This window comes from Aythya ferina (assembly GCF_964211825.1).
Source record: "Aythya ferina genome assembly, chromosome: 9".
Lineage (NCBI taxonomy): Eukaryota > Metazoa > Chordata > Aves > Anseriformes > Anatidae > Aythya > Aythya ferina.
The window spans coordinates 4,178,160-4,191,899 of record NC_140305.1 but is presented as its reverse complement, the minus strand read 5'-3'; the positions used below and the strand labels follow the sequence as shown (position 1 = coordinate 4,191,899).

General features: G+C 34.4%; 1 protein-coding gene across 1 annotated transcript in view; it reads right to left on the bottom strand.

Moving 5' to 3' along the window:
• Positions 1–13,740, bottom strand: part of ATR (ATR checkpoint kinase) — a 40,610-nt gene that overhangs the window by 21,156 nt on the left and 5,714 nt on the right. The window contains exons 6-24 of the mRNA XM_084528685.1: positions 13,157–13,351; positions 12,713–12,939; positions 11,825–11,974; positions 11,502–11,700; positions 10,612–10,871; positions 9,993–10,183; positions 9,808–9,908; positions 9,317–9,488; positions 8,501–8,668; positions 7,595–7,789; positions 7,058–7,243; positions 6,588–6,680; positions 4,864–4,994; positions 4,530–4,673; positions 3,297–3,390; positions 2,356–2,481; positions 1,524–1,730; positions 1,203–1,316; positions 215–330 (exon numbers count right to left, since the gene is read on the bottom strand). Of these exons, the coding sequence (XP_084384811.1) occupies positions 215–330; positions 1,203–1,316; positions 1,524–1,730; positions 2,356–2,481; positions 3,297–3,390; positions 4,530–4,673; positions 4,864–4,994; positions 6,588–6,680; positions 7,058–7,243; positions 7,595–7,789; positions 8,501–8,668; positions 9,317–9,488; positions 9,808–9,908; positions 9,993–10,183; positions 10,612–10,871; positions 11,502–11,700; positions 11,825–11,974; positions 12,713–12,939; positions 13,157–13,351 (3,069 nt within the window). The remainder of the gene's footprint in view (positions 1–214; positions 331–1,202; positions 1,317–1,523; positions 1,731–2,355; positions 2,482–3,296; positions 3,391–4,529; positions 4,674–4,863; positions 4,995–6,587; positions 6,681–7,057; positions 7,244–7,594; positions 7,790–8,500; positions 8,669–9,316; positions 9,489–9,807; positions 9,909–9,992; positions 10,184–10,611; positions 10,872–11,501; positions 11,701–11,824; positions 11,975–12,712; positions 12,940–13,156; positions 13,352–13,740) is intronic.

Here is a 13,740-nt window from a genome sequence, read left to right as displayed (position 1 = left end):
TCAAGTAAATGCTTGAATAGGGAAAGCTTCCTTGCTGTTTGTATGTACACCTTACAGTCTTCACACAAGAGTGACAACCATAATACCAAATCATGTTATTGCTAGCCTAAAGGTTAAAAAAAAAAAAAAAAAAAAAAAAAAAAAAAAAAAAAAAAAAAAGAAAAGCAAGCTTTTAAAGCTGTTATGAAAAGAAATTGAATAAATTGTCATATACCGTGTATTTAAATGAGGTTCCAAGATTTCCTGCACATGCTCAGGAAATCTCCTCCAAAGCCTGGAGCCTGGGCAGTCAGTGTTTGTCTCTCTACAGTCATAGATAGACAGTAACTCCTGAAAAGGCATGGCTTATATAAACAAGTTAGCATTGAAAATACTTCACGATCACAAGAAAATTGGTGTACACAGAGAACAAAATACAAATTACAAGTTATTTAATTCAAAAATTATAACTGCAAAAATTTCATCCAAGATCATTATCCCTGTTACTACCCATGGGCTGATTTTGACTAACTATAGATTCTCCAGATTTCCTGGCTGGTGTTTGGACCACATTATCCTCCATTCTGCACGTCTGCCAATAGACAAGGACTAGAAGCTAGTCTGATTCTTTCTAGGGTAGAAGCTGATTTAATCCATGGACTACATTGGGTCATCAATTTTCTCTTAGAGCTATGAAGTCATCCTGAAGTTTTCACAAAGATACAAAACCACAAAAAAGTCAGCCTAGAAATAGAGCAAACCAGCACAGAAGACTAGAGCCTGACAATAAGGGTAGACTAGCTGCTTCTTAAAAGGGTAAGCAGAAGCCCTCTTAGGAATACTTGCTGTTTTCAATTTCTGCCTATGGAACATGCACAATTTCTATGTCAATCTCATGATTAGTCCTTGAATCACTACATATAGACTGTTAATTACTTCTGAAACATCAGATCTCTCTGATAACATGACACAGAAAGAAACTTATACTTTTATTTAAATGCTTTTATTTGGCAACTCCTCTGAATTCTAATGGACGAGTGAACAACAAGGAGTTTAAAAAAAAAAAAGTGATCCTGAATCACCTTTTACATTATAATTTAAAACTGTACAGGATGATGTTTCAAACATGTACTGCAATATGTACATTTATATTTGATAATGCTGTATTCAGTGTGATAGGAAGTAATTTGTGAAGATAAAAGAGATCTAACATTGTATCTTACCTGAATAGCATATGCTGCAGAGTCCTGAGCACGAACATTATCAGCATAAGCAAGGAATGCTCTAGTCAGTTCCATCAATAATCCATAGGCAAAATTTGGATCCTCCACACCAGCCTCAATCACAAACACAATTTTATTACAACAAAGTATAATTAATGTTCAGATGGTCACTTTAGAGCCTGGCTATAAGCCAGTTAAGTGACAAAGCATGTAGAGATTTTCAGTCTAAAGCTAAGACGCTCCCTACTCCCAAGCACATAAAAAAATAAAAATCCCATAAAACTTTAATGCTAGAGAAAACACTACAGCAACGCTTCTTACCACAAATGTAAAATGCTTTCCTTGAGTTTCACTTGTTGAAAAATCCAGCCTGCCAGGATCTATGGCTCCCAGTTCACCTAAACATTCTCCACAAAGTAGTCGGGCTTGAGAATTTGCATCCTGACAGCCGATAAGAAGTACGGTTACCAACTGAGAGATAACTGGCTCCACAGTTTCACTGTCTGTTACATACTTTATCAATTTTTCCTAGGAAGTTAAAAAAATAATAATGAGTCTACAACCATGTTTACAATAAGTCTTCTCAATTTTTTTTGTCTGTAACTCACTCTTCATACTTTATTTGCCCATGACTTTAGATTTGTCATTCAAATATTGTCATTTTGTAACTATAGCCCAATTGCACTGCATTACTTGTTATCATATGAAGGATTAAATAAGTAAGAATGAGGGATTAGTAATGCTCTTATAGCCAATACTTTATTTCATTATTAAATACCTCTCTACTAACTTCATTTTCTTTCCTTGTTGTATCAAGAGTCTGTCTTTTCTATGCTTTTAAGAAAAAAAAAAAGACTGTTGAAATGCATTTCCTAGATATAGCTTCCCTTACAGTTAAAAAAACACAAACAAAAACAAAACATATATACCAATACCCTTGGTAAATCAGCATCACATGAAGGAGGACTGGAAAGTCCTGTTACATTGAGACATTATAGAAAAGAATCCCTTCTACCAATTATATTAAGAAACATCTAGATTAACAAATGCAGGAGAACACCCATGTTCACGCAAACACCCAGTAACAGTAAGCTTGTTGGTCTGGCTGCTACTTTGATTCATTTCTAAGTGTACTCAAAGAGGTTTTTAATACCTGATTTCTATATAATGTTTCTTTCAGGCTAGTAAGTGCATGGATACGAACATCCACATTTTCATGCTGAATAGCTCTCATGGATAGCTGCAGTGTTGTCTGCAAGTCAGTGCTTTTAGAAGATTCCTGAACAGGACATAAGAAATGTAATAAATAATAATAAAAACAGGAACACAGTTAAGCAGCATCTCAAAGAACACAAGCAATAAGACATACAAACATCAATTTCTCTACATACATTCTTAACTATATCCATATACATACTTATATGTATACTACATACATACTTAACTATATCCATATCCATACACATACTGCTGTCTTCCTCTCCTTTTGTTTGCTCTCCTCAAGAAGGTGCTATATTTGTACTTTTTTTTTTGATCAGAAGAAAATGACTAAATCCAAAGAAAACTCTTTGCTTCAAGCACCTCAGTATCTAAAATAATTGTAAACTTTTTTTTATTAAAAAAATCTCTTATTCCCACTAAATAATTGCTACATCCCATCTATTTTGCTTGCCTTTAGAAGGTAAGTAGAAAGGATAGACCATAAAGCACTCCTAAAAATATGGCAAACCAGGTTAACTTGGAAGAGAATACAGATGAGGGATTCAATTAAAAGTAACTTATCTTGAAATACATTCATTGCCATAGCTAAGAATGTTGACTTTTAACCTTATAATCTCTTTAGTCTCAAAAAGATGCAAAGTTAGAAATTCAGAGGTACTAGAAAACAAGCATGTTAAACGTTATCCCATTTCACTCCTGAAGAGTGAGAACCTGTCTCAAAGTATTCCTCCAATACACAAATTCTGCTTTGTTGTGGAGGCAGATGAATACTCTTTATACTTAACAAAGCTTTTAATAAACAATTTTCGCATTCATCATGAATTAACTTGATGCATTATAAATAAATAAATAAATAAATAAATGAAGCTGTACCTTTCGATATTCCTGAAGGACTACTTGAATATCTTTCAGTTCTGGAAGGTCAGGCAGAAAATATATTTCATGTAAATAGTCTCGTACTGCATCCCTAATAGTCATAAAAATATTGCAAAGGACATTTTGAATATTAGTTGTATGAGACAGATTTTAAAAACCCATTCAGTGAAAGCACTAAAATGTAATAACAAAAGCAGAAAAATTTTTTATTTTATTTTTTAAATACATGTGTTAAACAATTTATTACTCTTTTTACTGAACTAATATAAAGGTATTTCTTCTCTATACTTTATATTACTCTCTAATAGCCAGTTCTTCCCAATGCTTTGAGAGTTGCCATTCAGTTCTAGCAGATTTGGTTCTCCTTGGTTTGGACACAGGACAAAGAGTGAAAATAATCCCTTTTGATTTGTAGCCAATTCCTTATAAGAATACACATAACCAAAAAAAGAATTCCGTCTTCCTAAAGTGAAGTAAGGTATTTCAATTTTGCTTCTATTTTAAATGGGCTTCTATGAGAGCCTTGTTATTCATAGTGTCTCCTTTTATTTTGAATACTGATGGTATTATAGAGTGCAAGAAAGATGAAAATCCAACATAAATAACCAAAATATAAACTATTGCTGCTCCTGGAGAATACTAAGTTACAAAAGATACCTTAAAAAAAAAAAAAAGTGTATATATATTTTTAAAAAAAGTATCTTTAAAAAAAAAAGTAAGGTGACCAGTTGCAAAGAAGATGTGCTAAATTCTGTGCATTTCATAACTATAACTCTAGGTAGTGAAATCAACGATTAAAGACCTAATTTCCTCCCTACTTCCAACTCTCTGCACTTCTCTCTAGCTTAGAATAAATTTTAGCAATTACTGTTATTCCATCTGCATGGCCTGTAGAGGCAAACAGTTTCCCATTCCAACAGAAAGAACACACAATCTGAAGCTCAATACTGATGCAGGGGCGAAGCCCCCTAAATAGGTTGTAACTTGGCTGCATCATCATATATTTTCAATGAGGTCAACATCAGAATACATTTTCAGATGAGGATATCACTTGTGAAATTTCAAAATCTTGTTGCAATTTAAAGAAGTAAAAATTTTATAGAACAAATTAATATTTTGCATAAAACCAGTAAGTTTTCTCATCTCAGTACTGGACAATTTTCATTTAGTTTTATCTCCATTTCTATTACAGGATTTAATCCAAGTAAGTGAAAATATTTTGTACAGTACCTGTTCTCAACTATGAGAAAGTAAAATACTGCTGTTGTTTCCTTTGGCTGGATATGTATAAGGGGCAGCAATGCTACTATCACATGACTAAGCAGGGAGCCAAGGTATGAATGATCCAGACTTCGAACAAAACAATCCCAGGCTCTGAATAAGAAAATACATGAAAACAATAGTAATCAACGATTCTTCTCTGTATAAAGGCATTTTATCTGAATCACGAGAAGCATTCTAAATTATATGAGTTCTTTGGTTTAGAGTATTATCCAGAACAAAACAACATATTCAAGGACAAAAATGGCAGGTTTGTCACTTTTTGGGCACATTATCAGTTCACCTGCAACACAGTTCTGGAAAATCATCCTTGTATCTTAGAGCTGTTCTCAGTGTAGTCATCATCTTCACTCTTACTGAACTGATGTGTTTGGGACCCATAAGCTTCATTAAAGACATGAGACTGTTCAAGGCCTATATATAAAAAACAACAACAAAAAAGTCATATTGATATATTAGATTTTCAGTGAAATATATACAAGCCACTTCTTTGAACACAACCAGGCTACCCTGGCTGAAAAAATCATATACCATATAAGCCATATGAGGTAATAAAGTTGTACCTTCTGTTTATCTCCCCCCCTCCCCCTCAAAAAAAATATATTTGTTTAACATTCTCCAGTGAAAACAAACCTAGTTTGATATTTCAATAAGAGGTTTGTGGATTTGAGGAAAAGAGAAGAGGATCTGGAATGACTAGATTGTAATAAGAAAAAGTAGTTGTTTAGGCTGTTGACGGATTGACAAGGGAAGAACTGTAGACACCAAAGGAGTTTATGGTTACAGAAGTCAGTTGTATGATGATTGACTATTTCCAAAACTGTAGAAGCTGGTAAGTACACATTGAGAAAATACAGAGAAAACAAACTTGCATTTGAAAACAGTGACAGAATCGACATAGATCTTACAGCAGAAGTGACAGTAAGTTTAAAGGAGCAGTTAATAGCTCAGCTGTCAATGGGACTGATGAAAGACAGGAGAGAAATACTAAGATGCAGAAAAAGTAGGAGGTATTTCAGTCATGGCCACATTGTATCTGACAAGGTAGCAGAATGTCCAGCATATCAGTAACCTACCAAGAAACCCCAGCTTGAGGAAAGGTAAGGGAAGGGGAAACTCACACACACAAACAAGACAGAATAGAAGTAATGGCAGGTATATCAGAAGAAATGCTATGTAAATGAAAGTAAGTTCAGAAAACATCAAGACCCTGGGCTATGAAAATGATATCATCTCAACATGAATACCTCAGAAGCAAAAAAGCTAGAAAAGAGAATACCAGCAGAGAAAACACAGTCTACAGATAAACATATAGTTTATATATGGTCTAGGACTGAAAAATTCCATTTAGAAATTGTGCCACCTCTGTGAAGTGGCCGTAAGATCTACCTTGCAGTTAGAAGCTTGCTGCCTCAGCACAGCAGAACTTTCAGATTTTGTCTTGTGTCAAGGTGTGAGCACTAATTTCACTAAGCCTCTGTACCATAAAGCTCAAAGGAGCTGTTCTGTGAGAAACAAAACCAATAAAGCCCAGTTTCCCTTGGATGTGCATCTTATTTTCTTTCAGCTTTTTGTAGCAGTAGTTTCAGCTTTGCCCTCTAATGCCCTTAAAACCTTCTTCCCTGCAATAACTAGTTTCCTCCCGTATTCCCTCACCCTCCACTTTGTTTCTTTCATGCACGTAAAACATATACTCAGATTCCCCCTCGATAATCACTGGTCAAGTGACATGTGACACATACCACATGACTGAATTATGTACATTAAATGACCAGTAAAAAAAAAAAAAAAAAAAACAAACAAAAAAAAACCCCACATACTTATGAGCTTACACATGTCCTACCTACAGTGAGATCACTAGTTTGCAAGAATCATGTGTCAACTAAGTATCTTTGAGACCTCAACAACAATTGTACAATCACATAAGCAAGTCTGGAGCATTCAAATAGTACTTAAAAATAGTCCTTGTTTATCTTTGTTTTAATATTCACAGTTGAGTTTACGCACCATTTTTTTATCCTCAATGCCAACACTGGAACTTAATAACTGCATGTTAAAAAAAGCCAAGATACCAAGCAACTTAGGCTGCAGATAATCAGCCTGTGGAGAAAAAAGTAAAAAAGTCATCTTACTATTAATACATTGCTAAACTTAAGTAATGAAATAGCAAATACTAAATGGCAATTCTAACAGAAAAATTGGAAGAATCCCAAACACATACACTGCTCCATAAGTAATATCAGTGTTCGTGAAAGATGTCCCTATTAGGCTGTATTGTTTTTAGTTTTATTAATGCACATTTGGAATGTATCTATTTATTACAAGAACACTTGATATAAAACAACAGTCTTTCCTCCACTTTTATTTCAGATAGGATTTATAAGTGATATTCAAAATATGTCAAATTGTCCTCATTCTCTGACTGGAGATTAAAAATATATTAAAAATATTGAACATGAAAATTTTGATCTCCTTACCATTTGTTCAGGTGATGTTATTTCTCTAGGTCCCTGATAGGGATCATCATGAGATGCAAATGAAGCCAATATTGACAAACCGTTGAAGACTTGTTGATAGTGCTCTCCTATACGAAGCAGTAGTTCATTATGCAGTCCCTGGTAGTCCTGTCTCAGCAAGCTGCCCAGCTCAATCTCAGTTTCATTCTGTAATCAATCAGAAACCAAGTATTACTTTCTTTGCAATGAAACTCACACACTGAAAGATAGGAAGCATCAGACTTTAGGTTGATTTACCATAGGAATGAAAGAGAAAGTTCCCACTCAATATCAGATAAACCAAGTCACTGGAGTTCAAGTTCACAAAATACCTCACAACATCTACTCAGAGCAATGAAACAGATTATAAATAACAACAACAGAACTTCTACATATGCATTTTCCCCAGCTATGCTTTGCAATACCTTTATTTAAATAAAGCAGAAAGAAGAAAGCTCACTATTCCTCCACTGTTGCTCTCAATCTGCATGCATAATAGTGCCACCAATGCCCGTTTACCTTGAGGTAATGAAGTGCCCGCTCAAGTTCATCCTTGGAACAGGAACAGACCAAATGAGAGAAGATGTATTTGAAGTTGTTGATTAAAATCTCTCTTCGGTTTACATTCAGCTGTTTTGCTATTGTTCGAATAAGAGTGGAGGCTGCAGGACTGGCCTTGGCTGCAAGGTCAGGAAGCAAAACCTGAAGGGTCCGCTGGTAAATTAAGAACAATGCTTAATGGGCAAAACAACAACAACAACATAAACACCATACAAAAAAAAAATAGTGAAAAATCCCCCTCCAAAACCACCAAATCCAGGGATTGGTCAACATATATCTATGGTCATACCTACGAGCATAGATATGAATACAGAACTTTAATGCAGTGGGGAAACATTTAGTCAAAAAAGTAGTTAAAATAATGCTTTTGAGGAACTGCTTCATCTAACCATTACTGAAATATTCAAACAAAAAGTGGCAAGCCTATGAAGCTTAATTAGCTTCATAGATGTTGTACTCGTATTTTGCTTGTCAGTAGATGGGAAATTTACCCACTGTTATCTAATCAGATCGAGTTATATACCCACAGAACAACGGCTTTCTTCAACTGTAACACTGAAGCAGACACCAGGCAAAACCATGCCTTACAAACAATTCACTAAGTCATTAATGTAATTATACTCAATAAATACTCTACATGATGGATTGCTCATTATCTATCATATTCAAATTGGCACTGAAGCCATCACTGTAGGTCCTTGATAAAACTGTTCCTCTGTAATTATTACAAACGTAACAAACAACAGCAACTAGAGAAAAAAATTAAGATCTGTGACTTTCACAAAAAAGTAACGGACTAAAATAGAAATCCGTGAGTACACACACACAGACAAAACATGCATTCAAAGGGACTAATGAACTTACCGAGAGAAAGCGGTTTAGATCTGGAAAGTCAAATACACTGGCAATCTCAGATAACATGTCCAGAGCCATTTCTCTGTGGTGAGCAGCTTCTTGTTGCTGTAGCTCGTTACCCTGGCGTGGCACACTCAATACTGCCATCTGGCTGGAGTGCAGGGATTCCACAAGAAACTAAACATGAAGAAATAGCTACTTAATGTTACTCTCCCCTTTTTTTGCTCCCTAAGCAAAAAAGTTGCACTCTCTCTATGCACCTGCTTTTCTTTTCCCTTTATTGCACACAGATTCAGTATTATTACTTTGTGACAGAACTAAATTAATAATTGCATTTAATTTTGCAGTCTTGGGCTGGGATACTGCACATAATTCAAAAAGAACACTCAAAACTAGAAAAGTCTGATTTTAATAATCATATTTTAACCAGAACTTCTGACTTTAGATAATGGGTAAAATGTATTAAGAAATCAACCGTGGCACTATTATGTCTGTAACAAAGGCTGGCTTCAATTCCAATTTTATACCCTAGCCCCCTGTGTCAATGGTACCATAGTAATGCAAGAAGATATAGGGCATCCAGGGAATAAAACAGAAAAGCAATACTGCTGAGGGGAGAAGACCATGACAAAGTCAAATATTTCCCATTCCTTCCTGAACGTGTTTTTGCTTTTTTTTTTTTTTTTTTTTTTTTAAAATTTCTTTCCTATCCTTTGAGACTTCACCTTGTAAAGTAGAAAATTTTTACCTTTAATATCATTTTCAAAATACATTAATAGAACCTAAGTATATGCCTTTGTATGTTATCAACTCTTTTCTTTTTACCTGACAGATAGGTTTCTTGTACTGACTGAAAAAAGCTTGCAGTTTTATGGACTTAGCTGCTGCCAGGGATCGAATTTCTGTGTATGCTGCTCCAGCCACAGAAGCTGACTTGGACAACAAACAGTGCAACAAATGCAAGAGGGCAAATGGTACCAGATCTCCTTTAGATGCCCTTGAAAAGCGAGTAGAAAAAAAATAAAGTAGAAAGAAAATTAACCATTGCACTAATAAAATTACTTAACATACAATTATCACAATGCAAAACAACTCATCATTGTATATAAATAGCTTATCTGTACTTGCAACAATAGGACAGGAAAAAAAGGGGCATATTCCATATGAATCAAGAGATTAATACAGCTACAAAGGACTCCGGATGAAGCCTGAGCTTGAAATAAGTACATTTAAAGTTACATTTACACTTGAACAAAAACTTATTGTGCATTGCAAACTGACAGTACATTGCAATTTCAAGATATTATCAAAAATACCTTCCAATATCTCCTGTTGTGAGAATCAAGGTATCTTTAAGCTCATTATTTCTTGATATTTTGGCATTTGTATAGGCTTCTTTCATTCTTGAAACAAAGAGCTAGATCACATGAAAACAAAAGAATCATTTTGAAGGGTCTGACATCAGTAAAAGAAAAGCAACAAAAAATAAGTATGAGTTCACCTCTTTTATGAATCCCTCTTCAGAGTCTAAGGATTCTAATATGTTCTTTATACAGTCACTGAAAGCCACTCGTACATCTTTGTCTGGATCTTCCATTAGATTTAATAAAGACCCAATGAGAATTTTCACACTTGACTCATCACTGTTAAAATCCAGATGTTTGCAAAGGTGAGGTATATTTTCTATAAATGCTGAGCATGGATGGGTTGGAGGAGGAAAGGAAAAGATACTTTTAATTATTATTATTATTTTTTTAAATCTATTGAAGAAAATAAAAGTGTTACAATTCAGACATAAAGCACATAATATTTACTCTCTTGAGAAATGAGTAAAAAACCAGAAGAGCTATTTCAAATCTAGATTTGAAAGTACTTTTACCAAGTACTACATTCCTAGACATAGCCACAATTCCTAGACATAGCCACAAAATTAAGCATGGTAATTTAAAAAGAATGTCACAACAATATCTAACATTAGCTTTGGTATCAACTGAAATACCAAATTTCAAGCACTGTCTTAGCTACAAAAAAATAATAATAGAAAAAAAAGAACGGAAAAAGGTACAGAAAGAGTGGAACATAACTTTGTACAGAAGCACAGTAAAAATAAATTCACATACCTAGTTTTACTGAACTGGATACTTTGTTCTCAAGAAGAGTAAGAAATGGCTTGAAAACACAGGCTTGCACAGAATGAGTTTTGTCATGAGCAGAAGTCACAGTAAGGTTGCTACATAAGATACCATAAGTAACGTTCCTAATATTAGAGTCTGCTGAAGGAGGTTGTACACTGAATGTACCAGAAAGACAGCAAGATAATTTTCCAACTATAGCAGCACAAGCCACCTTGACTAGCTCAGACTCATCTTTGATTTGATTTCTGAAACAGAAACAAAAATGAAAACATTTTAATAGATCGCTTATCTAGAAATTTACTTCCTACATTGTCTAAATTCTTTAACTATACTGGATGTATTATTTGGACAATTTAAGGATCTGCTTCACTAGATTATTTTTTTACTTTTCAAATAATTTCCAACTTTTCTTAAATGGTTGAAGTTGCACTGGGCATAGTGAGTCTGGTATGTTCCAGAGAAAGTGAAGACGACAGACAACAGAACAGAGAAGAGCAAGAAGTATATACAAAAGGAAGAGAAACTATAAAGATTTTAAAAGACATATGGACAAATATTTTAGTGACAAAGACACCCCCTTACCTCTCCTTAGTTTAAAATTATTGTTTAGAAATGGGGTCCTACACTAGCAAAATAATTTGTATACAGACACAGTAAGTGAATTCTAGTCTACATTCATTTACACACATTCTGTTGATATATTTTATACTTTCTAAAATCAAAGCCTAGTAAATTCTGGATGAAATAGAAATAAAAATAAAAAACCTGGATGAAATAGAAATGAAAATAAAAAACAAATATTTGTTTCAGTGCTTATAATATAGTTCTAACATGTGTGGTTTTCTTCTTGCAAGAGAAGATGCATTAATACATACAAAAGAGCTTTGGGAATCACAGTGCAGGATGTCATGCCTCGTGGATGAAGCAGAAGAGAGAATCCTTTAACACAAGTAGCCCGAATTACTTCATGAGGACTTTGTAGTGCCCAATGATAAATGGATTTTCTCCAATCCAAACATATGTTTTTTGGGAAGAGAGACAGGAGGAACACACAGTGTGACTGAGTTTGGGGTGCTAAAGAGAAAAATAAAGCAGGTAATTACTTGACTTAAAATTTGAATATTGTTATTAATCATAAAGGGACAAGAAAAATAATTTCCTGAGAGATAATAGGTTTTATACACTTCAATATACTTACAGAAACTCTGTGCAGTTTTCTGACTCAAAGCTAGAGGATCAATCCCAAAAGCAGATGTTTTAAAAGAATCGTCAGGATGGCTGCAAATCCAGGGCAAAGACAGCATTCCACATAGATTGTCAAGAATCTGATCACTCAGTGGAATTTTTACTAGAAAAAAAAATCCAACACATGACACGTTTTTATGTAAGCTCTGTATAGACGCACGTTATGTTAATTTAGTACAGATTTTTTTTTCAGTCAAGAAATAATGGTATCATTACGGGTTGATACCCTACATTTTATACATAGAATATAATACAGTCTTATATGAAAATAATCTAAACGTTTCATCAAGTGGCAGCAGGTAATGTGTGAGCGGAATGAATACAACTCTGCCATCTCTGGATTTGTATGAAAACTCAGGTGGATTTTGGGATGGCTACTAAGCTGAACTCACAAAACATTATTCTTAGAAGACTCTGTCCCCCATATTACTAGCTGCTTTAAAAAATAACCAAACCAACCAACCCACCCACACAGGTTCTTTGTAGTTTAGATACACTTCCAGCATGCCAAGTTCTGATGAAAATAGTTAGAAGCTATGAAGTCTTTAAGTGAAACAGAGGTAGTAGTAGAGGTAGTAATGCATGCTGTCTCTGTGCATTTTAAGAAGGAAACTAGTTGAAAATTCATTTCAAAGACTTGTAAATCACATTCAAAAGGAATAAAAAGAAAGCTCCCTAAATAGAGAAAAATTGTTTTTTTATTATTATTATTTAATTTAACCATTTTTGTACAGAGTTCTAACACAAGATGTGTAATTTCAGTACAACAAACCAATTTAGTCAGATGTGTTCTTAGTTTACAAAACCAACAAAAAACATACGATTTTAAATGATTTCTCACCTTGTGCATACAGCAAAGCATCAAAGATTTTCACTATTCTGTCAACCACTTGTTCTAGGTTAATAATTTGCGTAGCAGCCTCTAACAGGCTCCTACAGACTTTCACTACTCTTGTGATAAAATCAGAGGAAATCCATATGAACTGTATATTCACCAGAGAATCTGAGGAGCTTGGAGTATTCTTGCATGTGTCAGTGTTACACGGATGAGTTACTTTATGATCTATACTGTTAAAAATAGAAATCATACGATCAATGTAACAGACTATAAACATTTACTACTGTAATGCTTTTAAGCAAAGGTGACATATAATTGTACCTCTTCAAAATATGCAGGACTTATCTGATACTTGTCCTGAGACATGGGGCAAGTATTAAACTAATCCACACAGATCATAACAGTTACAATAAACTATTGGTCTCATTTTCACCTTGGTACCTTTACCTGGTAGAATCTGTTGGGGGAGAACAGTGAACTATGCACAAAGCAGCTAGTCGGAGAATTACAGTAATTCCTTCTACAATCTGAAGGATATCCGCTGTCACAATTTCTTTCTCGAGGATAAGTATTAAGGATGCAGCTTTCTTTGTGATGGCATTCCATAGTGTGCTCTTCAAGTTCATGTTTACTGGGTTAAGTCTGTAATTTGACCATATTATTTTCAAACATATGGGTGTGTTTCAGTGGTTCCCACCTGCCCACACCACCACCAGAAGAGAGAAAACATAACAGCAAAAATAGATCTAATCCATGTTAGATACAGGACTGGAGGATTAAGAAAATAACAAATGAAACTTTAGCTTATATGAGCATTTTTGGAGAACAAGATATTAATTCTAAACTCAAACATGAGGCAAATCAGACTTATTTGAAAAGCTATAAAGGTATTAGTTTACCATCCTTAGAATGTTATGACAACCAGGGTGTTTCCTGATGTTATATAAAAAGGCAAATGTCACTCCCAACTATAGCCCTGCCACCCTAACTTCAGTCCCTGGGAAATTCTTCCCTAAATCCATTTCTAACCA